Consider the following 13,473-nt stretch of genomic DNA (forward strand, 5'->3'; position numbering starts at 1 on the left):
CACTTGGTTGCATTGGATGTGACTCTGGATCCCGACGCCACGGGACAAGTACCCATTGCTTAGGCCGTTGGTGCCATGTTGTGGTATGGCAGGGCAGGGCAGGGAGCTCGGAAGATTGTTGTTGGTTTGTCTGCAGTCGAGACCATCGGCTACTGAAGGGTTTTGGTAGAAAGAAACGACCAAGACACGTTCGGAGGTGAGCGCGGAATTGGAAGACGGTGGAAGAAGCAAGTGAGAGGTGGCTGTGCACTGCAACAGCCATCGTGCCTTCCCAAACAATGGAAACTACCTAGAAAGTGGGTCGCCACCTTATCTCTCGTCTGTGCCTTCCATCTCTGTTTAGCCTTTTTTCCTTCCCTCTTCAACTTTAAATCTTTCCTTTGCACGACCCAAATATTGCCTCGATTGGGACACTCAATGTCAATGCTTCCGTTCGTGTGCTGATCAAATGAGAAGTCATCATCTGAACGCCTGGTGCGGCGGGAAAAGTGATGCGGAAGCATGAAAGATCGCCATAGGGCATCAAGCACACCGTTATAGAACGGCAACCGACTGGCATGACTTGACGAGCAGCCAAGTCAAGCAGTCAGTTTCAGACGATAACGCACTCGCTAAAGGCACGAATCGGACGCCTGGCCATGCCATAGCAGCCATCCTTGTCCTCCGCCCGTCCCGTCACGTTCACGTCAAAGACGTCAGCTCGTCAAGAAGCAGTATCATCGACAATTGACTTTCGTCGGATCGTCCTCCATCAGCCGACAACTGAGCAACTCTGAAGTTGTCAACGACCCAGATGCTCGGAATGTAACGTCCTTGTCTGCGATGCATCACGCCCCCAAACAATCGCCCCAACACTAACGAAACATCAGACACAAACTCTATTGAGCCCCAAATGATCCCGACCTCTTGTTATCTACCTTTGACCATTGCGTATAGGCGGTGTGGAGCGGCCCTGTCTGTTGTTGCCAAACAGCCCCAACAGACCAGAGACTCGGGTCAGCATTGCCGTGCCAGCGATTGCACTCAGCCTCCAATCCAGACATATGGGGCTCGCTGGAAAAACAAAGAATCCATGGAGCATCCATAAACAGGCACTCGCATTACCGAACCCCGTCCGCAACGCAGCAGGCTATTCAGCGGAGCAGCTGTATCAAAGCAGGATGAGAACCCGCTTCGCAAGACGATGAAGCGTGGCTGAGCGACCAGACAAAAAACCGGACCCCCAGTTCCTCACTGCTCGTGGAGGCAGGCCGTTGTGCCCACTGCCCCAGGCGTCTGAAGCGAACTGCGCATGCTGCCCCTCTCAGGGCGTACCCTTGTCACCGCCCACATGGAGTGGGTTTGGCGCGTTTAAGCTTACAGCCAAGTTCTGGTCTTTCTCAAGCCTGGGTCTTCCCAACTTCCCAGTACGCAGAAAATAGCAACCGTCGTCGGGACACTTCCTCTTCCGGTTATGTTCGAGAGGCTGATCACCTGCCGAGTCAGTTTGACGTGATGGATGTGAGTGACAGTTCGATTGGCGCATTGATTGACACACATCAAACACGATGCTGCTGACACAAGCATGGAAAAGAGAGAGTGCGAGGTGCTGCGAGGATGGCTTCTGCGAGAAAAGACTGGAAGCCAGCAACAACCGCATAGCGGCGTGTTACTAACTTCCAGGTTATATTTCAGAATTATCTGCCACTGAAGGCGGGGGGATATTGTCTGTCACCCATTCCGTTGATTCCGGTCCCAAAATTCAAAGTAAAGCCAAAATCATTGATTGATTTGCCATGATGCCTATATCGCCCTGTAACCATCCATACCGGTATTGCCGCCAGATTACGAGTTTATGGACGTATTTAATAATATTGTGTTGTCGTTTTGCAGTTCGTGATAGTGTCCGTCGGGCTCTATTTCTCAATCCTCCTCTTTAAGTCGAGTTGGCTTGGTCGTTTAGAGACCGGCTTCCTTGTTGGCCTGGTAAACGCCGGCGGTGTTAAAGGGAACGATGTTGCCGTTGGCGTCAGTCATGGCGGCCTCGTTGACGGGAACAGTGGAAGCAGCCTGGCGCTTCTCAACCACTGAGCTCATGTTAGTATTCCCCAAGCTTCATCCGTTATATTCAAATCGAGAATGCAACGTACTCTCGGTAGGAGCGGCAGCAACGAAGGCAGCGGCAACGGCGAAAAGAGTGAAAACGGAGTACTTCATGTTGACGGTTGGTTGAAAAGGTAGTTGGTTGGAACGAGTGGTCGGCCGGCGACGAGCAGATAAGTTGTACAAGAAGAGAAGGTTGTAAAAGTCAAGTACGTTGAGAGAGAGTGTTGGTTGACTAGCAAGATCGAAAGAAACAGAAAACGGCAAGGAGACGGACGTATTTGTATGTTATCGATGAAGCCCACATACCTTACTTTCGCCCCCAGTCCCCCTCAGGGGGCGCTCTGTGCCAAGTATCACCATCGACATCACACATCAGACAAGCTTGCTATAGACGAGGAACACCGATAGCGCACGGCTACACGGCCACACACACGCAGATCTGCCATCCAAATTCTGACTGGAACTTTACAGTCCTGTTCGCTCCCGCACCATGAAGTTGAGACCAAGCGATCAGGGCTTCCCAACGCCCGGTTCCATCCCTGGCCTTGGTCGCCGCGACCCGCCTGCCCTCGCAACTTTCAATAGCCCTGGTCGCCCACGAAGGAGGCAGCCGCGAGCTCTTCCAGACGAGGCCAAGTTCGATGTGGATGAAGACAAGGGACTTCCCGGCGTGTCATCTGCACTTACAGGAACGGTGCCAAGACCTGGAACAAGAAAGTTAAGGAGACCATGGGATATGGAGCTGATTGACTGGCCCATCCCTATCATCTGGAGACTTCTCCTCCTCCTCTGTCCCCGTCTCTTCCATCTTCCCCAGCCCGTCCGCCTGGTGTCTGCTTCAAGCCCACGTCAGGTAAGTGGATAGATCGGCATCTTTTTGGGGAGAGGTTTGATCGCGGGAGTAGAGGACTCCAGAGGGGACGATGGGGCAACGTCTGAAACTGGGCTGTGACGAAGAAGCCGCGTAGCAGTGGCCCCACTAGTCAAAATGAGTGCCGTTGTCACAGAAGCCCATCGATCCTCCTCTCTCGCAAGCCGCAACCCCTGTTGCCCAAGGCTAGGACGAGCGAAGATCAGACAGCAAGCCGCTCGCTTTCAGCAAGTTCCGGTAGCAAAGTCAGCAGGGGAAGGCGGGGTTTCGAAGAGGGAGTCGAGGGACTGCGGCGGACGCTACCCCGGCCGCTGCATGTTGCCAAGTCTTCACCCCGGTGTACCTTATTCGTGAAGCTTGGCTTTGAGGTTGATCAGTGGGAATGGCGCTCCCGGGACGTGGGATGGTCCAGACTTTTTCGTCCTTGCGAGAGACAGGAGAGGCGTAGTGTAGAGAACAGACCGGTTCCAGGGGGCGGCTCACTTCTTCGACAGCGGAATGACGGGATGAAGAAGGCGTTCGGACCAGTGTCATTCCTGTTCAGGGGTTGTTTCGAAACTGGTTGACCCTTGCTACATCGACGTCAGGGAGAGTTTGATGCGGGAAAATCATTAGAGCGGCCCGTTAGTATTTTTAGCGTCGACTTCCTCCTCGACCTCTGTTCACGGGCACTCAGCAACTTAGTCATCCAGAAAACGGGAGGTGTGGCTGATGGTATGTGGCGCACGTCATATGGCGCAGCAAGCCTGTGTCAGCCACGGCACAACATCGCCTGACTGAGCTATGCAAATTGTGCCCAGTGACATTTCACGACATAACTGCCCCAGAACTGCACAACCGCCGAGGCCAAATCGCGGGGTTCCGTTATCTGAAGTGGGGTTTGAAGCGGTACGTAGCACCGATCAGCACCTTGAGCTACCTTACCTTATGCTCAGAGGCAGGCAGCCCCTCCCCAGCCCAAGCTGACCTCACTTGGGGGAAGCTTTCCTCGCCATCTCCATCTCCTTCTCTTCCGTATTCGAATACTGCAAGACTCGTCCATCTCCGCGTCCCCTGCTGAACCTCGTGCGGTCGCCAGCCCGAACAACTCTTTGGAACGCTCTGTAGCTCTGCGTCTCATTCCCAAGACACGCCACCACCCTCGCCACCACTATCGTCTCATACCACCCGCCAGATTCTTTTGAAACGAGCTCATGGCTTCCGTGGAACACTGCCTCTACTGCTTCGAGGCTCTGGCTTCGCACCTGGAGAAGCGACCGGGACTGTCCCTCAAGGAGATCAAACAGTCCTGGCCCGAATACGCCAAAACCCTGTCACCAGGCCTCGGTGACGGCAAGGACGGCAAGAAGCTCTTCCCGGCCCTGCAGCGCCTCGCCGAACCCTCCAGCGACTCCGCCTCGGCCTCCTCCGGCTCTAGCATCTCCCTCTCCGCCGAGACACCCGCAACCTCCGCCGACTCCCTCGCCGAAGACGATGAGACCGACGACATCTCCGAGTCCCCCCTCTTCGTCACCTGGAACACCGTCTCCCCCCGCTCGGGCCACCGCTCGCTGCGCGGCTGCATCGGCACTTTCGAAGCCCAAGACCTCGCCGACGGCCTGTCGAGCTACGCCCTCACCTCGGCGCTGCACGACATGCGCTTCCCGCCCGTCGAGGCGCCCGAGCTCCCCTCCCTCGAGGTCGCCGTCACCCTCCTCACCGACTTTGAGGACGCCGACGACGCCATGGACTGGACCCTCGGCGTGCACGGCCTGCGCATCAGCTTCTTCTACCACGGGAAACGCTACGGCGCGACGTACCTCCCCGACGTCGCCGTCGAGCAGGAGTGGACCAAGGAGGAGACGCTGGTGAGCCTCATGCGCAAGGCGGGGTGGATGGGCAGCAAGAGCAAGTGGCAGGACGTCGAGCTCAAGGTCGTGCGGTATCAGGGTAAGAAGGAGTCTTTGGAGTATGGCGAATACAAGAAGTGGGCCGACTGGGTTCGGAAGAACAAGACGAAGTCTGGCTGAGCTAAGCACCTGGGCTTTCTATGCTGCCAACATTATGACGAAGAATATGGGAATGGCGTTATACTTGGGAATTGAGACATCCATTTTTAGGAGTCATGGATCAGGCAATGGGTTACATGGATATAGAAGGCTTTCGATCCCTCCTGTTAGATGGAGGGATGCCTTTGTGTGGTAATACAGGCAACTTCAGCTCTACAACTCTAGCTAACCGTTTGTATGGGTATTGAAATGTGGTTGTGGTCGTATGTGATAGATGTTGTAGCGGTATCTGAATGCTTTGGGTAGGTAAGAACATGACAACGGTAGCCAACTTCAAATGGTATGGATGGTATCACATTCAGTGCTGAAGCTCATCTACGATAGCAGCATGGTTTGGTCGCTTAATGTAACTTCATTATCAGTGTTCAACCTGAGACATGGCCCCCAGGCCTCTTAGGCATCATCTAGAGTGTTAGTCATTGAATCTGAGGTATCTTGGGCGCTGCTCTGACAGTCACTTACTTAGGAGATGATAAGCTTCCCTTCTCGTCAGCTTTGCAAAGTCTTGACCCTCTTCCGTCCACGGTGGACTTGGTACTACATCAGACCTTGCGACACTGCGTACTTATATATTCCCTTGCACTTAGTAAGTGGTATGCAACTTCAAGGTACAGGATATGAGATGAATACGCGAAACGCCACGACGTCTGCACAATTCTAGCACATATCATATACGAGGCTTGGAAGGGAGAGACGTCTTTAATGTATACAGATGACTTTGCTCTTGGTATCAGGTCTAATTATATTGTACCGCCCGCAAATAGATACATTTCATAAAGTCGTGAAAGTTGTGTTCGCTCCATGTGTCTTTGTTACACAAACAAAAGTCCTCGGGAATATGGAATCAACCCGAAGACACCTCGCAACAACAGCATGTAATCATGCAACTGAATGCTAATCTCACCAAAGACACCCAGCCACCGATCTCCTTCCTTCATATCTAGTATCTCGTCCTGCTGCGACTGCTACGATATACATTCGCAGGCGGCAAAGGCGACCCGCTAGCCCTCCTCCTCTTGTCAACGACAACAGGCTGCGTGTACCGAACCTCGTCAACCACATACGACGGGCGCCGGCTATGGCTGTGCCTCGAGGTCTCGTGGTGGTACCGGTGCTGCGTACGTCTGCGGTGCCTTGCGCCGGGCGATCGGCCGCGGTAATGGCGGCTGCGCTCGTCGTACTCGTCCTTCTCGGACCAGTCGTTGGGCCGGCTCCACATACCGCACGACTTGACGATCCACAGCAGGAGGAGGAAGCCGGCGATGGAGCCGATGACGATGCCGGCGATGGCGCCCCCGCTGAGGTTGTTGTTGGAGGCGGACTCTTCTGTCGTCTCGGGGGTCGAGGTGATTGTCGTGACGACTTGGCGGGAGGCGAGGATGGCGCGGAGGGGGGAGGGGAGGGTTCTTGTTGGCGGGAGGAAGTCTGATGGGTGGCGTTTTGTGAGACCTGCGGCGAGGGCCGAGAGGGTGTTTGAGGTTGGTGTTATCGGTGCCATGGTTGTGAGGTTATGGTTATTTTGGATAGTGGTATATGTTGTATGACTGATGGGAGCTACGTGTGGGTGGCCGTTGATGGGTGAAGTCTAGTAGAGACACCCGAAGGAAGATGAGACCGCAGATGACAGCTGAGCTAGACCTTGCAAAGGGCGGGGAGGGAAGGACACAAGTGATAAATAGTATGTAGTTGGTGACAGGAGTATGACGCCCGTCTACCATAATGAGCGCATTTCAATAAGAGAAGGGTAGGGCAACCTTATGGGTATGGCTCACTGCAAATCTGCCAAGCGAACTTCTCAAAGGACCCCCCCGGCGAGGACGATTGAATGGGGCTGGGTGGGAAGCCCGGGCCTGCAAGTCATGGGCCTTATGGATGTGACAAGCAGGGGTAGGGATGTCACGAAGAACCAGTGATGAGAGCCAACAGCATCGGGGAGTTGAGGGGACGAGTGCCCGTTTGAACAAGTGTGAGTGGAAACATTCTTTCGTGCTATGGGCATTGACGGTAGCATTCGACAAGCGCAGGAAAAGCAGACGGAATTCTTGGTCGAATCCCCCCCCGCTCGAAGTTTGCAGGGTAAATCTTGGACTAACACCACGGACTACGACGCAGATATGCAGCATTTTTCCTCGGTAGCTTGGTCTGCCGAACTGCGAGTAACCCGGGTTTGAGGGGACTTCAAGCTTTTGCGCCTGGTCGAGTGTTACTTCCAGCTTGTTTTACCTACAGCTCTACCGCCATTTTGTCCAAGACAAAGAAGCTATTTACCCAACGCGGGGTCCACCGCGTCTCGGGGACTATTGTCTCTGAAGCGCCGTTTTGATCAATTGTTTTAGTTCGAGCAAGGAGGCCCGTTTGAATTTGATGAATCAAAACACAACCCTGGTCTTGACTTTCCTCATCTGGAGAGAACATTACGTCTGTCTTACACCGGAGAGGAGGAAGGGAGGGCGGGGGGTCGGTCGCCCGCACATCACCAGGTATCCCAATTGAGATTTCCCCATAACAAAAGGCCTAGACGATCAGAAAAAACAAGCTGGCGATGCCGGACAGAAGGTTAATTCGCGATACGACTCAAAGCTAGGCGTGCTAGGGCTAGTACATCGCAGTAGGGAAGAAGAAAAAGGCAAGAAGTTGAGCGTGGATCCCGCCGAGGACCATCACAGCTACGTCACTGGCTCGTGGCCGGGGGTGGCTGGGTGGATGCTCAAAAATTCCGCATCGGCCGAGAAAGCGCCATTGCTATTCGCCAGACCAGGCCGGAATGGGCCCTCCGGCACCTCGGGCCCCCCCACACATTGACACACCACCAACCAAGCCCCGTCCCTTCCTCACCCGCCCGCCTGTCATCCCGTCACAAGGACGTCCAGCGCACAGCGAACCTTCTCCAGTCCACGGCGCCGAGTTTCCCTCTCTGCCGCCATGTTCCTTGTTCCTGGGGCTAGCGTCCCGTGTCTTTGATCTCGATCTTTTTTATTTTCCTCCCGGACTGCCGGCGTTTTCTGTGCGCGTGAGACACCCATCCACCATCGCAAGAAGGAGGGGAGGGAAGGCCGCATCTCTCTCTCTCTCTCTCTCTCTCTCTCTCTCTCTCTCTCTCTCTCTCTCTGTTGGATGCAGTTGACAGCGCGGGCAGACCGTTCTCTGCAACTAGGGGAAGGACGCCTGTCCCGAGTTGCATTGGGCTGCCAATATAATACAACATGCCGGCCCAGAAATTCATGCCCCGAGCTTTTCCCCATCATACGAGGACACGCCGTGAGGCGAGTCAGGTTTCAGCGAATCATTCTTTCACCGAGCTCACCGGGCTCACCAGAAACAGCAGAAGTGGTTCACCTTGTACCGTTTCGGGCGTTTTGGCGGAGTCCCCATGACCCAAAATAAACGATCTTCAGGGACGTTTGCACGCCCTACGCAGTAGAACAGCGATCACGATAACCTTACCAGCTTTTAACAACATTCTTCCTCGTGCCCTTAGATTAAAGAGTATTTACTTGTGGATGACCTCTCTTGTCATGTAGTTGTCGTTTTAGTTTATACAGACGGGATTCATCCCATGACAACACCCAGAGCCCAGAACACCCCCGGCAACCAGTCGACGATCTGGGAACGGCGCTCTACCGTCAACGTAGGATAACCTGCTCAAAACAGCCGCATCACCCTCAAGCTTCTGTGTCACATTGACGACCAAGAACCACGGCTCGGCCGACTCGCCGCGCGGCGGCCGTTCGAGAAACAATTGAACGGCCCGCAGCCCGGATCTGCCGAAAGGTTATCGTGATGGGGCCCGTTGGACTTAGATGAGGGAACCCGCTTCCTGTGGGGACCCGGATCTGCGTTCGAGCCTGGGCCCCGGGGCGCGTTCTTTACAAAACGTCACGGGAGGATCTGAGATTTTACATTTAAATAAGCTGCGCTGCAGCTTGGTAACGAATGTTTCGACGAAAATTAAGAGCCGCCTGGGTCGAATGCTCTTTACACTCTGGACCTGCGTCGACCTGCGTCTATCACGACCCACGTGGAGACTATGGAGTGCGCATGCAATGTCTAATGGTATTGCTCACCGTGACAGGACGACAAGGTGTCTCATTTCGGGATGTGGCAGGGTGCTTGACTCTGCTGCTTTCCCTTTTGGGATGAATCCCTGTTGTTGCTGTGCTCTTGACTAAGAACTTGTTTGGAGACCACCTCACGAGCAATGCTGTCCTTTTTGCAGTGAAGAGTTGTGCCAGCTCTTCATGGCTTGCTGAGCTCGGTATGGAAATTCTCCTCTTGGTGTATCGCCCACCTGGATTAGAGGGTGGGCAGGCCCTTGCTCAAATACACACTCTCCCCGCCAAAGCCATGAGATTTTGTACTCATGCAAGAGGAAGGATTGGCTCTTCCGGCCTTTCACTGCGATTTTAACCCCTCCTAAGGTGGTTGAAAAGGACTGATGGTAGCTAAGAAGATCTGTGTCTTTATCCACACGGGTTTCACTGCAATCTATACCCCCATAAAGGCGACGATGAGGGGCCGGAAAGATGGGGCGAGAGGCTTGAGTGGCTATTCCAACTGACCAAAATGAAAGCTGGCCATGAGTTTCTATCTTGTGCATCCTCATCTAAGCCTCCCTCTCCATGTAAAGTGCTTTTTCGGATCCGCCGCCAGCTCCCTCATCGCTTCAACATCCCCCGTCTCCGGCCCACTCTCAATCGTACCAGCCTCAACAGCCAGCTTGGCATACTTGACGGCCAGCTTATTCCTCCCAAGTAGGTTAAAGTTGAGCGCCGCAGTCGTATACGCGCCCGCCAGCTTTGACTCAAGTCTCTCCTCCTTATACAGCTTCAAAAACCTCTCCACCGTGGCCACCGTCACCTTGGCTCCGATATCAGAAAGCTGCCTCTCCAGCTCCTCCAGCTCCATCAGCCGCTGATCCGACGCCGCGGCGAGCTTCTTGGGCAGGCTGCACTGCGAGCACCTGCACTCGAAGCCCCACGCCCTCTTGGCGCGGTGCTGCCGCACGGAGCGGACGCCGAGCTGATCGAGGTACGATATTGTCAGCTCCTCGCCCGGCTTAACCGTCCTGACGATAGTGGTGCGGTGTCGCAGGCCGTCGATGCGGAAGGCGACGTTGGGACGGCAATCGTGGTTGTACCGCGATACCTCGGGGAAGTTGCCGTAGTGGTGGCCGTCGCCCTGCACACCGCCGCCGAGGTCCATCTGGAACGAGTTGGTCGCCATGATATCGCTGACCTTGTGGCCGCCAAAGTGCCCCATCTGGCCGAGGAAGGTCTTGCGTGTCGCAGCCGGCAGGAAGCTCGTGACGCTGTCGAGGAGGAAGTGCCGGTCTGCTGCTGCCGTGCGCTCGATGAAGGCGCGGTGGGCGAGGAGAACTGGGGTCTTGAGCATGACTGTGTCGCCCCGGGCAAGGGTCTTGTTGGCGAGCATGCCGAGTCCCTTGCCTTCTACCTCTGCGATCTGGAATGATGGGTTCCGTGAAGACGGATCATCTTCCCGGTCTGGAGTCTGTAGGTCTTGTTCCAAGCTCTTTGCTTTCTGCACGTTTTCCGGTGTTGAGATGATGACGATCCCTCGCCCGTTTGCAAAGCCGCGATTTGCGTATAAGCAGTAGACTCCTGCGCATCCGTGAGGCCCCGTCCATCCTAACGGCTCGGTCTCTGATGTTTGGTTCCGTTGACGCTGCCCAGTCTCTGTATTTTGCTTTCTTTCTGTCGCGATATCCCAAGTCGAACATTCCAGGAGCGTCTCGAGTGGTGTCCAAGGGCATGTTCGTACCCCGCCCAAGTGTGCTTGGGCCTTTGATGCGACCGTGTAAGACGCGAAAGCAAGAGGGAACAGTAATGGTGAAGACAGCATCATGTCTGTCTAAAGTTGTAAGGAAACCTAAAATTTTGAGCCTCTCTTTTTTTTTTTTTTTTATGAGACGAATTTGCGTTTCTGTCAGTTGCCTGACGTGCAGTTAAAGTATCCCGCCTTGTGGACATGGGATGAAAAAGCTGCTTCTTGCTGTGTGTTGGTCTTGGCATCGAGGAGGACCCCACCCGTTTCAGCAACGTTTCTGAAACCTGACTGGCTAGGAGATCAGCGCAGCGAAGGCGGCTTTGCGGCTCGTCCCCGTCTCATATTCTCTTGGGACGTAGCAGCCGTTGGTTCAGCGTGTTCCAATGTTCTTTGATACGATACTGGATTGTCACTGGCGTCTTCCGCAACGCGGCAGTCTCACTTGATTTGATGAACAAGGGCTGAAAGCCGGGGCCAAGTACAGTCGAGCTGGCTAAAGATTGCCTCACTGCCCCTAAGTTCCTATAGTCAATTCTTTGAAGTCGATTCTTGCTGATGATATCTTCTCTCAATTGACTCAAATTGCAGCCCATCGCGTTGCTGCTGAAGTTGGTCCCTCTTCTCCCTGATCGTATGTTATAGTGACGGTGCTACTCTTGACAATCTTGTCCTCGCTCTCGGGATACGTATCACTCTGGCGCCCAGAAGAGGACGTCTCCGCATTCTTTCCTGGATTTACAATGCTCTCTTCACTGTCTTCCTTGGCGTGCATCGTGAACCCGTAAACATCAACTTTTTTCCTAGGTTTACTCCTTAATTCGATCGAGTCTTGCTGCGGTTGCTGCTGCTGATGGTGTGCGCTTTTCTTGCTGTGGCTGTTGTATTGGTAGCTGCCCGACTTCTTGTCGAGAGACCAGATGCCGCGTCCTTTGAACATCTCGAGGATGGGTTGCAGAATCGGGATGCAAGCCGCGATGATGATGAGGTTCCCCTCAATACTGTCGACCACAAAGGTTAGTCAAGGCTTACTTCTAAGAGAGAAGGAGTCACTCACGACGTCCAATACAGCGGATCACATAAATCGTCTGCAGTTGATACTTAGTCACAAACTCTGTAATCAAGGCCTAGACGGTTAGATGGCTTACAGCTGACATCTTGGCTCGAAAGGGTTGGTACACCTGTAGCCTTCACGATACCAGCACATCCGGAGCTGTTGATATCCGTCAGCTACGCATCTCAGCCTGCGATAATGAAACTTACATAATGCCCATTCCAAGAGCGCACGTGAGCGCCAGCTTCTTCTGGAACCGCATCTGCAACTTCCAGAGCACCACTGCTGGATATACAGCCAAGTAGAAATCAAGAAAGGCAGAAAATGCTGTCGATATTAGCCAGTCAGTGACCTCAGGAATATACATGCGATCACGAATATCCACTCACAGCTAGCCCAGAAAGCCAATCCTTCCAGAACCTTTGGGTCTAAGCAGTTTCGCGGCAGCGAAAAAGTCCACAGAGCTCTAGGTGGCGTACATTGCAGCAGAAGTGTCAAAACCATGGCTGTCAGTGAGAGACAGCATATGATTCCCATCGACCAGAGTACCCGGAGGTGAAGCTTGCCCGGCGCCAGCAAGCGGGTGAGAAGCGCAATGACGGCTAGCTTTGGGAAGCCGAGAGTTTCGATCCCGGGCACGTAAGCCGCTATCATCCATTTGACCGTGTTCTGCTTTTGCTCTAGATCGAGAACCGTGAAGCGTTTGCCGTTTCCCCACCCGACTGAGATTGTCACCAGTGCGTTCGAAAGGATGGCGCAGGCCTGTTGAACGTCGAATTGTTAGTCAGTGTCCGCGAACTTTGACATTGATGATCCAGAGGATGCAGAACTGAACAGGCGTACAGATGAGAGAATGATCCAGTAGTCATCGCTGAATAGCTTTCTGTGCACAGTGGCCCGGACGAACAGCCGTCCACCGACGAATATGAGGCCAAGGGCGGTAAAGGTCCAGCAGACCGCAATGATCATTGGACCTTTGTCGTCAACCATGTCGAAAAATTATTCTTGATGATCGGGAACAATGAACAATAGAGGTATCAATTGACACGGAGAACACGGCGAAGGTCGAGATTCACCATCACGGATGGAAGTAGGGAGGCACCGGGCTCTCACGGTCTCAGATCGCCAGCAGAAACATTGTTATCACACACGCCTCCGACTGGTTCCGCACGATGTGCATTGCAAATTAGGTCTGTTTCCACACTATCCATGACCGCAAGGGTTGGTCGTTCGTTGTTGGTTGTTGATCAATAGTCAACATCCTTTCCCGAGCTGTTGGTTCAAGAGAACTTTGGTTGAAGACTATAGCTTGTGGCCTGACACGACCTCGGACGAAGTCCGGGAATGGAACCCCAAAGACCGGGAGCCCGGGGAAGGCTCGTCCGTCTGTCGAGGCTTACGTGTGAAGTTGTTGAAGGCTGAGGTAACTCTTTACTTCGTTACTGATATGCATCTTGTACCTTCTCCCACAGGCTTGGGCCTTTAGGATTTGAATGCCTGTACTTGAAGGTCGATGTGTGGGGGTTGTAACGCAATAAGTACTTCATCACGCGATAACTTACGTACCCCTTGAATAGCAACCCAGGGTCTCTATCAATCCCCTTGTCGGTCGTTGAGACGAAAACGGATGTAAA

General features: G+C 53.8%; 5 protein-coding genes across 5 annotated transcripts; 1 reads left to right on the forward strand and 4 right to left on the reverse strand.

Moving 5' to 3' along the window:
- Positions 1 to 1,938: 1,938 nt before the first annotated feature.
- On the reverse strand, positions 1,939 to 2,196 carry HER10_EVM0003390 (uncharacterized protein; the record flags this gene model as incomplete). Its single annotated transcript, XM_035473067.1, has 2 exons — positions 1,939 to 2,066; positions 2,130 to 2,196. The coding sequence occupies 2 exons, from the start codon at positions 2,194 to 2,196 to the stop codon at positions 1,939 to 1,941; spliced, it is 195 nt and encodes a 64-aa protein (XP_035327792.1).
- A 1,638-nt stretch (positions 2,197 to 3,834) lies between these two features.
- HER10_EVM0004810 (uncharacterized protein) lies at positions 3,835 to 5,338 on the forward strand. Its single transcript, XM_035474442.1, has one exon. The coding sequence runs from the start codon at positions 4,150 to 4,152 to the stop codon at positions 4,963 to 4,965; it is 816 nt and encodes a 271-aa protein (XP_035327931.1). The 5' UTR covers positions 3,835 to 4,149; the 3' UTR covers positions 4,966 to 5,338.
- A 591-nt stretch (positions 5,339 to 5,929) lies between these two features.
- On the reverse strand, positions 5,930 to 6,624 carry HER10_EVM0005539 (uncharacterized protein). Its single transcript, XM_035475152.1, has one exon. The coding sequence runs from the start codon at positions 6,500 to 6,502 to the stop codon at positions 5,945 to 5,947; it is 558 nt and encodes a 185-aa protein (XP_035327997.1). The 5' UTR covers positions 6,503 to 6,624; the 3' UTR covers positions 5,930 to 5,944.
- Positions 6,625 to 9,603: 2,979 nt separating this feature from the next.
- HER10_EVM0003855 (uncharacterized protein) lies at positions 9,604 to 10,866 on the reverse strand (the record flags this gene model as incomplete). Its single annotated transcript, XM_035473518.1, has 2 exons — positions 9,604 to 10,649; positions 10,686 to 10,866. 2 exons carry the CDS (start codon positions 10,864 to 10,866, stop codon positions 9,604 to 9,606), a joined length of 1,227 nt encoding a protein of 408 aa, XP_035327836.1.
- Positions 10,867 to 11,365: 499 nt separating this feature from the next.
- HER10_EVM0007803 (uncharacterized protein) lies at positions 11,366 to 12,829 on the reverse strand (the record flags this gene model as incomplete). The annotated part of the gene is made up of 6 exons (XM_035477347.1): positions 11,366 to 11,786; positions 11,843 to 11,873; positions 11,934 to 11,998; positions 12,049 to 12,166; positions 12,229 to 12,601; positions 12,683 to 12,829. The coding sequence occupies 6 exons, from the start codon at positions 12,827 to 12,829 to the stop codon at positions 11,366 to 11,368; spliced, it is 1,155 nt and encodes a 384-aa protein (XP_035328208.1).
- Positions 12,830 to 13,473: the final 644 nt, after the last annotated feature.

This window comes from Colletotrichum scovillei, assembly GCF_011075155.1.
Source record: "Colletotrichum scovillei strain TJNH1 chromosome Unknown Contig00010, whole genome shotgun sequence".
NCBI lineage: Eukaryota > Fungi > Ascomycota > Sordariomycetes > Glomerellales > Glomerellaceae > Colletotrichum > Colletotrichum scovillei.

Coding starts and splice junctions, on each gene's coding strand:
- HER10_EVM0005539 (XM_035475152.1), bottom strand. CDS start 6,502: ATGGCACCGATAACACCAACCTCAAACACCCTCTCGGCCCTCGCCGCA.
- HER10_EVM0004810 (XM_035474442.1), top strand. CDS start 4,150: ATGGCTTCCGTGGAACACTGCCTCTACTGCTTCGAGGCTCTGGCTTCG.